This window comes from Vollenhovia emeryi, unplaced genomic scaffold, assembly GCF_000949405.1.
Source record: "Vollenhovia emeryi isolate VEMERY1.0 unplaced genomic scaffold, V.emery_V1.0 DF939181.1, whole genome shotgun sequence".
NCBI lineage: Eukaryota > Metazoa > Arthropoda > Insecta > Hymenoptera > Formicidae > Vollenhovia > Vollenhovia emeryi.
The window spans coordinates 501,895-512,797 of record NW_011967185.1 but is presented as its reverse complement, the minus strand read 5'-3'; the positions used below and the strand labels follow the sequence as shown (position 1 = coordinate 512,797).

At 36.4% G+C, this 10,903-nt stretch overlaps 1 protein-coding gene across 4 annotated transcripts; it reads right to left on the bottom strand.

Moving 5' to 3' along the window:
• Positions 1 to 787: 787 nt before the first annotated feature.
• Positions 788 to 9,991, bottom strand: LOC105562986 (relaxin receptor 1). Of its 4 annotated transcripts, none has more exons than XM_012014208.1 (22): positions 9,546 to 9,991; positions 8,723 to 8,842; positions 8,512 to 8,544; positions 8,250 to 8,315; positions 8,078 to 8,180; positions 7,576 to 7,647; positions 7,417 to 7,488; positions 7,192 to 7,335; positions 6,429 to 6,500; positions 6,280 to 6,351; positions 6,125 to 6,196; positions 5,596 to 5,667; positions 5,281 to 5,352; positions 4,995 to 5,066; positions 4,789 to 4,859; positions 4,461 to 4,622; positions 3,804 to 3,949; positions 2,804 to 2,954; positions 2,264 to 2,393; positions 1,713 to 1,903; positions 1,244 to 1,402; positions 788 to 1,175 (listed from the first exon to the last, which is right to left on the bottom strand). In XM_012014208.1, the coding sequence occupies exons 1-22, from the start codon at positions 9,631 to 9,633 to the stop codon at positions 1,024 to 1,026; spliced, it is 2,292 nt and encodes a 763-aa protein (XP_011869598.1). In that variant the 5' UTR covers positions 9,634 to 9,991; the 3' UTR covers positions 788 to 1,023. The 4 variants fall into 4 exon arrangements, with proteins under 4 accessions (XP_011869598.1, XP_011869599.1, XP_011869600.1 ...); XM_012014209.1 differs by having other exon boundaries at positions 6,429 to 6,497; XM_012014210.1 differs by lacking the exon at positions 8,512 to 8,544.
• Between the last annotated feature and the right edge of the window lie 912 nt (positions 9,992 to 10,903).

Here is a 10,903-nt window from a genome sequence, read left to right as displayed (position 1 = left end):
CATAAGTCATCTCAAGGGATGGCCGCGCCGACCGACGGTCTTACGCCGACTAATCGAGTATATTTGAGTGATGTAGTGCCCGTTTTAGAGCGTACAGCGGCGGAGCCGTTAAAAAGTCACGCCCGTGTGTTCAAAGATAAATTTCTCATCTCGCAATAATAATACGGAACAAGTGGCGCTGACCCGACATAACGGTGCCACATCGGTGGAACATGATTTGCCGGTACATCAGAATCGATGTCGTAAATTTTTCGGAGCGCGTTTCGCGTTTCCGACTTCGTCGGAAAATAATTTATGTACGTTTTCGAGCACGATCTCGTGGGTGGATACTCCGTCGGGGGCCATCAGAGTTCGTACAATTGAAATATCCGCATACCGGGATCACCCATGCGCGAAACAATACATTCAGAAACGGAGCGTATTCTGGGTACCTTTCTTATAAGACTAATCTACGGGGAGACGAGGGTAAGAGCACGATATCTAATGCTAAGCTTCTTGCTTCTACACTGAAAAAAATGTCTGGTTGAATATGGACGAATCAGATAATTCCTTTAGGATTTACCAGAATTTCTGTAGGATTACAGGAATTCTGGTAAATCCTAATGGAATTATCTGATTCGTCCATATTCAACCAGACATTTTTTTCAGTGTAGGAAAATAGTATTAGCACAGCCGAAGAGACACGAGGGCAGTGCATATTCTCAAACAGCAGATTTTCTGAAAAAGAGTAGACGAGAATTCCTTACGCGGCAATCGGTGAGGTAGCAAATAATTGTTCCCCGTGGCATATTATAGAGAGTTTCTTTGGCGTGACGTAATTCAGATTGAGTTCACATTACAACTTTTTTCCGTCCATAAAGATCTCTTTCTTCAGATAATAAAACACCGCTGCTAGGTCTAAGCTAATCTATAGTTTATAATTGCTACCTATCGGCTTTGCAATGCACGAATATCAGCGTCAGTATTTTATGTAATATTCATTGTAAAAGCATGATATAATTAATGGACGAAAATTACTAAATCTCAGTCCTGCCCGTTGAATCGAGCGTTTTTATCGTTGAAGTTGAGCAAAGGCGGCGTTCTCCCTCTGTCGTCATCATATTCGTTCCAGATGGGTTGTATCATGTTCCTATCGGTAATCATGGTTTCATTGGTAGTGGCTGATGCCTGCGAATCTGTAATAAAAGCAACAAACAATTTATGAGTAGGGAGTTCAAGCAATTACTCATATTGGAGCACAAACCTTGTCTGGAATGTTTCCCCGATATGCAACTACGCACTTTTCCGAACCAACCCTCGTTGAGCCTTTCGCGAAATTTCGGCGTGGTAAAAGTGTACAACAACGGATTGACCGCGCTGTTCACCGGCAGAATAAAAATCACTATCCAGGCGTGCAAATCAGCTATAAATTTCATTTGTTTATTAATATTCTTGAAATTTAACTACGCTGCTAAATATCAGAATTTATATTAGTAGACTTTTTGATCATGTATACACTTTCACAATTTCAAATCTTTGTATTAATTTCCGCGCGAAATGAAGAGAGAGGAAAATGTTTCGTTCTTTTATGAATGTTTCCTGTGGTAAAAGTACAGCGTAAAATATGAAGCTTAAGCATGCGCATTTATCGAGCAAAGATTGTAACGGAGGCGATGCTGCAATGGAAGCGAGTCGGTGGGAACGCGAAAACTCGCGTCAGCGTTTCTGCTTACGTGGCACGGGATATTTCATCATGGCGAGAATTTTCAACGCTATAATCGGTGCCCAACATGCCGCGTCTGTCAACACGATTAGGAAGAACCTGAGGGCGAACTCGGAATCGCCGACCGACAACGGCGTGGCACGACGCGTTCTCCAGATGCTAGCGAACATCGCAATGTAAACGTAACCGATAATCATCAATCTGCAAATAAACGAAATGACAGCCTTCTTCCAATGCAATATTATGGCAATCACGAAATGAGAATTGATCAAGTTCGTGGTATGCGTCGATCAAACTTTTTAGCGAACATTCTTCACACATAATTGCAGTTGCTTGAAAATTCTGATACTAATATGCCATGATTGGTAATTATGCAATGTAGAACTAACTGTAAAAACTATTGTATTCGGTCACAACTTTTCTAAAGGAATTTTTGAAACTTTGTTGCGATATCAAAAAATCAAAGGGACAGTTGGTAAATTATAAAAAATGATAGCTGGTTCCTTATCACATAATTCAATTCGTGGTTCCGTTACTAGGTTCTTGTATTAATACGTTTACCCGATGAGATTAAGTCCCAGAAAGATAAAGGCCGAGTATTCCCAGCCTATCAGATATGGATCGTCTATATGTAGAGGAAAGCACATTCCATTGACACCGTAGAATCTCGTGCTGCTTCTCCAATGGATAACTTTCGGGTCCAGAGAAAACAATCAATCCGTAACGATCAAACGGTTATGGAAGATTTCTACAACTTTCTCTCGAAAAATTCTTCAGATTTATCAAATGATGTAATTATAACTCAAGCATGCTATAGTATTTAAAAAGTAAATTCACAGATGTTAATACAGGGTGAGGGAAAAAGTATGAAAATCCCTAAAACAACAAATGTTTGAGACAAAAGTTACACGGTTTCAAGGGAGACATAAGACGGTGTCATTAAATTGATCTTTTTCCTCACCCTGTATAATAATTTGCTGCCACGTGTATAACATAATCGTGATTATATGATAAATAACAATGCAATCATTTTAAATTAACGAAGACATAATTAAGAAGAAATTAAATAAAAAAAAGATATATTCTTTCGCGTAAACAAACCTGGCACGAGAGCAATGACAAGTCCGACAATCCAGATGACGATCATCGATGAGGATGCAGCTTGAGACGTCATGGCGCGATGACACTTTAAAGGTGCTGCGATCAGAACAAATCGCTCCACGGACATAAATGACAGGATGAGCACGGAAACCTTGCCGAGCAATTTACGATCATCTATTTTAATTTCCCATTTTGTTTTTAAGTATCCTCTAATTTCAATTTATATCTAACTGTAATATGTAACACGGCTATTTGAAGAAATGAGAATCGCGTGAAGAGGAAATCAGTTATATCGAAACCTACACGGGGAGAATTTTCTCTTAAAATTTATCCTGAAAATCGCGCAATCTTGGGAAGAATTTTATGAGTTTCTGGAAATTTTACCACACATTTTACTAGTAATTACACTTGGCACACAGTTTACTAGTAAAACGTATGACAAAACTTTCAAAAACTCTCATAAAGTTCTTCGAAATGCCATGTCCCACGATTATATGATTTTCAGGGTAAATTTTAAGAATTAAAACGGGAACCTTGCAGTCAACTCAACTGGCATATTCCTTTATTTATTTAGTACAACGTTTCGACCCTACTTTTTGGGTCCTTATCAAGTAACTGCAAATCAACAAACGTACAGAATTAAAAAATTTGCTAGTTATTAAGTAAAACAAGAGGAAGTGAATTAGCGAACCTAAGTGAGTCATCGAATTATAAAGATACGAAATTTTAAGAGAAAATTCTCTCCGTGTATTGAACTCATTTTAAGAAATGCGCGGTTACTGCGTTCGATATTTATTTGAGCGACGAAATGCCTTACAATTAATTACGTAAGTTAAATACACTGCACAATGTATCGCTAACATGCATGTCGACTTTGTCTCGGCGCGCCAGATTTCGCTGAACAGTAGCGTGAGCGGTCATCATAAATAGTACCGTTAAATAGCAATTGCACATTGCGAATTGAAAATTGTGGGATTCAGCGAGGTGTTAATGTGCATACCTCGGATGATGTCATCGCCAACGCTCCTAGGAGTGTGCAGGACCACGAGGACATCCACGTACTCGCTTCCTCTTTGTAGCTATCGCGGAACCTCGCGTCTTCTACGGCGATTATGAAGAGGTATATTCCCATCAACATGTCGGACACTATAAAAGGTTTACGTGACTCTACCGCCTTGTGATTTACAGTGAGCCTAACATTAATATGCTCGATCGATCATCGCGTTGCGCTTTGTTGTGAACCGCAAACTATGATAACTCGCGTGCACTTCGTGATTCGGTACGTACCACGAATCATTTGAATAAGGATTATTTACGCTGTCGTTATCTCGTGTCTATGTCTAACTGTGCAATTCGAAAGTAACGGCTGTTGAAAATAGCGAGCTATTGAAAGTAACAGCATATCTAAAGTAGCGAGCTGTTGAAATTTTTGCATTTCCAAAAATTTCACCCAAGCACGCTCCTTTATTGTCAAAAGAATTGATACTCGGAATCGCAAAGTCAGAAAATTATTTTTATATTACTTTACACAATGACGTGTAACAATTATTTCGTTCTTTTGAATTTTCCGGATATTTGGTTACATTTTTGACGAATGCCAAGTTTCTTCTCATAAAAACTTTAAATATTCCCGCTCGAGACACGTTTGCGCAATTACCTGCGAGATTTCTGATAATGATACTCAAAACACGATTCTCATCTTTGGCGGTGAATCTCCCCCACAGAACGAGGCTATTACCGAGACAAGTGACACAAGATATGCTCCAAACGGCAGCCCTTAACAGAGGCTTGTCCAGCAAATGAGACATCGATGACACACCTTTGGAAGAAGAGAAATAAAAGAAGAGGGGGAGAGAGAGAGAGAGAAAGAGAGAGATATTGAGTTGTTTTCCTTGACATGTACATATCTTGTCGCGTTTGATTCAATATTGAATTAATCATTGCTGTAATTTGAGTAGTTTTTCTAATCACGATGTACGCCTTACCATCACTAATAGGTCTACATTTCTGCACCTTCGGTGCGTAAGTCATACAATAGTGAAATTTCTTGAAGTATCTGAAAAATTTGAAATTCTACGTAAAAAGATACAAGGCTCATTTGTTTATTTTTGCACTCTTATAAATTACGGTGTCTTTTCTTTGTTGAAAAATAAAACTACTGTACACGTTAAATAATCGCACAAAAACGTACACAAATTCGAGTCTTGGGAACGCATCGAATGCGTTTTTATCCATATTGTCCATGTTTATGTCCTCGATATTTCTGAAATTCCATGTTTCACAATGAAAGAGGTTCCATAATGAAAACTGATTACTTACTCGTATTTCATTGCATTAAGTTACTTGTACTAATTTAAATTAATAAAATAGAGGTGTTTACAAAGTTAAGATGAAAAATTTCGGCGGTTGTAATCTCTTATGTTCCATTATTATTCTAAAGTGGGAAAAATTGCATAAGGGAAAACGATGCGACTTACAGAGAACGAAGATTATTCAATGGATTAAAATGCGTCATTGATAACTCGACGACAGGATTGTAACCGATTAATCTGGAAGAACGAGATTATAACACGAGCTTTGCTAGGAGTAATGAATCTTATTTTCAAACAAGATTCCGGTTTACACGAGCTTAAATTATAATTAAAACCGGTTGCGCTCGTGGGTACGTGACGTTTCTGTAGCTCACTTTCGCGAGCAGATCTTTAGCGCCAAGTATCAGCGAGTGCACGTACATAGTTTAAACATTTAGCAGTAAGGCCGATTGGTATTACAACACGGATATTTGTACTTACAGCTTCGACAGATTATTCACAGGCTGGAACACGTTTGACGGTATCGTGACTATCCTGTTGTATGCCAAGTTACTGAAACAAGGCTGTATTTTAATTGTGTTCGATTGCCGATATCTGATTTATAGTCAATCCATTAGACGCAGTTGAGTTTGCCATTAATAACGTTCGAGATAAAATGCAGTTTCCAACTGCTAACTGTATCTGCGTCGTCGTCTGCTGTGCGGTAATAAATCTTTAATACCTCAACTTTGAACAGATGTGAGTTATAATTGTACAAAGAAATGGATATGGACAATAAAAGGTTAAGCACCGCGTTTAATTGTATCTGTACCGCGAGATTGGAATAAAGCAAAAAACCTACTTTAGTTAGGACATTAGTTTAGGAAATCGATCGCGCGCGGCTTGACACAGTAATATTGAATCGATAATCGGCATGACGTGATGTATTTTATTTATCCTGTGGTTACAATAACCGAACCGCTGGTACCGTTAACTTGAAACCGAGTCACATTAACATTTATGCACTTACAGCTCAACAAGTTGTTGCAAATTCCGAAACGCGTTCTCGCCGATGTTGCTTACGCTATTGTCCTCCATACTCCTGAATCATCGTCGAGCCGTTAGCTCGCATGAATCTTATTAACAATGACAGTAATCGCTTCCGTAATCTACTTACGTACGTACAGTGATTTCAAAGCGGGGCATCCGGCGAAGAGATCTTCCGTTATCGACTCGAAGTGGTTTTCGTCCAATATTCTGAAACGAAAAGTCCAACGTATACGTGCACATTTTGTATTTTCACGTATTAAATACGTATGCATACGTAGGCTTACATTTCTGTCAACGCCGGCAAACGTGGTAGCTTCAACGCGGACGTAGTTAACATGTTTTTACTAAGATTTCTACTTGTAAATGAAAAAAGAGCAGATTACCACATATTATAAATCAACATCAGTGATCATGGACGATGCAACTTACTAATGACTACATTGGCGATCGTTAACAGCGATTCTTGTAAATAATTAAAAAAAACCCGTATCGTGACATGGAAAATTAATTCTTTTCGAAAGGAGCGACACTGATAAATTTTCACAATCAACTGTATCTTTGTTACAATTTATTTCAATCTGATTGCACAGGATTTGCATGTTAGTCGTCTTTCATTCAAGCTATCGCGAAATTACCGCACGCATTAAGGAAGCAATCTACAAACGGATCTACATTTTTGTAATGATGCGCTCTAGACTGACGCGCTGATTACATACACAGTAAATAATAAGCGTGCTTATCGTACGTAGATTAGATTACTCGGAAATTAGTGGCTAATTCCAAGTTTTATTTTACATGAATCACATACCTCTGAAATTTATGAACAATACTGGCCGTGCAAGTAGAGCAGAATATTTCAAATAATAATGTTAAATAAATACATGTAGCATTTAAAATAGAAAACAACGTTAAACAATCCTGATTAGAAAGCAAGTATGTATGTTGCGGTAAATGATGGAAAGTTAACAGATCGAGATCACCCATAATTTTTTTGTCATTTAACATAGTAGAATAACGTAAGGTAACTTCTATGCTGAGATAATTTACATCAAGTACGCAGCAGTACTGTTTTCCAAGTCAGAAAAATCTGCCGTCGTAATTTTATTTTGATCCAGTAGCAGAGTTTCTAATTTATTCAGTCCCGTTAGATGCCCCGGTAGTATTTCGCTGAGGCTATTATTTGTGAGAATTCTGTGCACATAAACGAGTTTCGTTATACGCAAATACGATTTCAAAGTGTTATGAATTACTTAATTTAAGAGGCGTACTTACAACCAAAACAACCTAGACTGATGGAGAAAAACCCCCTTTTCTAGCTTGACTATATCGTTATTATCGAGATATCTGAAATTATAGAAAATTGTAAGATTTCATGCGGGGTCTCGTAAAGTTTTTTTACATATCCTGCATCCCGTGGCAAGGACAACTTACAACAAGCGTATCTCCGGATAACGCGATAACGCATCGCGAGATAAGTGTGTGAGCGAGTTGTCGGTTAGGAAACTGCAGAAGTCACGTTATAGTAATTAACAGTGTTCAGAGAAATAAATATCTAATTGATTAATCCACCCATAATTCTATTGAGCAAATCGAGTTGCTAATATTAGTTATTACCGAACGTGCAACATGTTTTGTTATATATTAGAGGAAAGTTCTCTATTACGAGATAGATTTCTAACATGAGATAGCAGGTTTTCAACACCCAATTCAATCGCAGATCCTTTTCGCAACGATTACACGATCTAACAATGAATTTTCCGCCAAGTAGATTTCGCTCCAAAGGCAATAAATTCATGGTGGAATCAACTGATGATGCCTTTTAATTCAGCAGAAACCCCTGCTATCCCATATTAGGATTATATTTCATAATAGGGGACTTTCCTTTATATATAAATATGGTGCCACAAAAGTAATATTTTTCTGTGAAGCGTACATTGCTGTTACGTTCGATGACAAGTTCTTGGGCACAGTGGTATAATTCGTACAAGTCGCACGACACGCGTAATAGGTACATTCAGCTGGAGCGTCAAACGTATCTGCGAAGAAAATAGAAATTTTTTAACAACTAAAGTATAACACATCTGTCGCGTGCTTTACGATATTACCGCAATTCTTGGAGTTTCCCCAATCTCTGTCTCTCATAAACCAATCCCAGTTTCCGTGCATGTCAACTGCGGAGCAAGTTTATCGATTAGAAACAAAATTATCTTTGGAAATCTAGAAATAGAAGGATCTTTCTTCTTTAAACGTAAAGTTACGATAAATGGAAGTTAGTGAATGCTGCTAAGACAAAATACACGTGTCGTTATCGAAATGCTTATAAAGTAATTAAAGATCAAGATAGTGAGATAATTGAATTTATACTACCGTGTCGGAAATCTAACACTGGAACAACCAAGTCTGTCAAAATAAAATATTCCAAAGTTCTTTTAAATTATAGAAATCATTAACGTCCCAGCGAGAAATGACTCGTCGATCGATGACATCGTTTCGACGAATTATTTCTTACCAAATTTGAGTAGAACTTAAAACCTGGCAGGACTTGTGACAATTAATATAAATTAGATTAGAAACACACAGCAATTTTCTGTGGATTCATCGTCGCTATGCGGACAATCCGGTACGCCATTGCACCAGCTACGTTGCGGCATGCACGTGGTGCTATTGAGACACAAGAAGGTACCGATGGGACATTTGTCTGAAATATGAAACATACGGAAAAATATGTCAGAGTTTACCGATACTTGCTTAATAAATTATGAGAAATATAACATACAATTGTAAGAATCGTTCTTTCGCGAAAATGTTTATCACATGTATGCAGACGATGGTTAACGTACTATCGTTTTCAGTGGAAACAATCTAATAATTCAACAGTCTCATGCATGGTTTGAAGGACGTATTTTTATCTTGTTAAAGAGGCACGTACGTGCCAAGGAACAGAAAATATACATAGTTAGCATGTTCGACGAGACAGTCGATTATATGACGGTTAAATCATGGTCAAGTCTGTTACACCATGCAGAAAGGACGATATAATAATTGCAAACAATATTGCAAGTAAATTTTTATATAATAGAAGATGTGCATATAGAAGATTATTTCTTCTTTTATAATAGTTACGGTACATAAGTAAATGTGAGTGTCATTTCCAAACAAAAAAATAATTAGAAATTTCTCTTATATTCTCAGGTTATTATAAAATCGGTCAGTATTATAAAATTTTCATAAAACTTTTTCGAAGTTATTAATTTTGATTAAAATATTTCACAAATGTAAACAGTAGAGTCACAATATTATTGTTAGAAAATTCTTTGGAACAGCAAAAATTAATGATGAAATCTGCTGAAGATAAATCTGTCTAACTGTAAGAATCTATATAAAAATGATTGAATACATACCTTGATTGAAGTAGTACATTAATCCAGAAAGCAGGCAGAGCGTTGCAATCAGTGATGCACCGACGATAACGATATGTTTGTATTTCATAATTTTTAAATGTATTTGCCACCTTTATTTATGCAATAAATAAGTTTAATTTTTTAAAAATAAAATTGGAATCTTAAAGTTTTTATTGGAATTTTACAAGACGAAGGATAAATAATTCTTGTATTCGAATCGTCTATGCTGGATCATTATGCGAATTTTTATGTGCACTGTGTAACTGGCTTGCACTCAGGACACTAACTGACACTAGTTGCATCCGTTCGTGATGCAAGCTCCAATGTATTGCACACGTGCTCTTCGTTGACCTTGGAGGAGTTTTGCTCTGCGATATATTTCTTCCAATCTTCCGACCAGCATTCTCTCTCTTGCCCGCAAGCGTAGTAACGTGCTTAAATAAGACTTACTACGGAGGCTATAGAATTTTAAATTTCTTGTAGGTTTATATTACAAAAGTCGCAACTTATTATATAGAATAACATAAAATAAAGGACGATGGGTAAAATGGACCGATTTTTATAATTCGCTGAGGCTAATTTCATATTATTGGCCTATTTTCCGAGAATATTTGTAAAATAATTTTATATGTTGGACTTTCTTGTATCTTGTGGCAATTTCTCTTGAATTGATAATCGTAATAGTGCTGTTTTAATATTTACTAAAATACAATTTATATAAAGAAATTTCTCATACCCTTTTTGATCCAAATAAAAATTTTATGGAAAATAACTTATATATGTATGCGTATGTGCGTATGTGTACACGCACACACACACATTAAAAAAATTGTATTTGTATGTATTGTTACGCCCGTTAGACCATCTCCTCTTGCAATCCACGATTTGCGCGACAGTATACTTATTATTTATATATTATTATTAATTTGTATAGATAAATCTAAGTGTGTGTGGTACAGAAATAAAAAGAAGTAAGGCTTTAATTAAATTAGATTAACATATAAAGGGTATGTAGTATCTCTCGATTAGGAAAAATAAGGGAAGTGCTGAAGAAAAAATGCAATTAAAAAGATGTAGGCCTTATGTTTAATTCATATATTTGAAAATTCTCGACAATACGAGATAAATTTACAAAAATTTGATAGCACAATAATAAAGATAGAATAATACAAGACTCTCTTACAGTAATAAACTGTATAAGTATCTATGTCAAGATTTATGAATTTAGGGTATATTTGGTTTTACAAATATTATAAAAATGATAAAGTTTTATAAAATAATGCGTGATAATGTGTGCAAATGAAAATATTCACTATCACTATCGTTTTTTTCTATAATATAGGAAAGCATATAAGTAC

Bases quoted from the DNA above. Each gene is read 5' to 3' on its own strand.
- LOC105562986 (XM_012014208.1), bottom strand. From the start codon at position 9,633: ATGAAATACAAACATATCGTTATCGTCGGTGCATCACTGATTGCAACG. The intron at 8,316-8,511 runs GTAGTATAAATT...CTTGCTCCGCAG, and splicing joins AGTGTTAGATTTCCGACACG to TTGACATGCACGGAAACTGG. The intron at 8,181-8,249 runs GTAATATCGTAA...TTTTCTTCGCAG, and splicing joins GGGAAACTCCAAGAATTGCG to ATACGTTTGACGCTCCAGCT.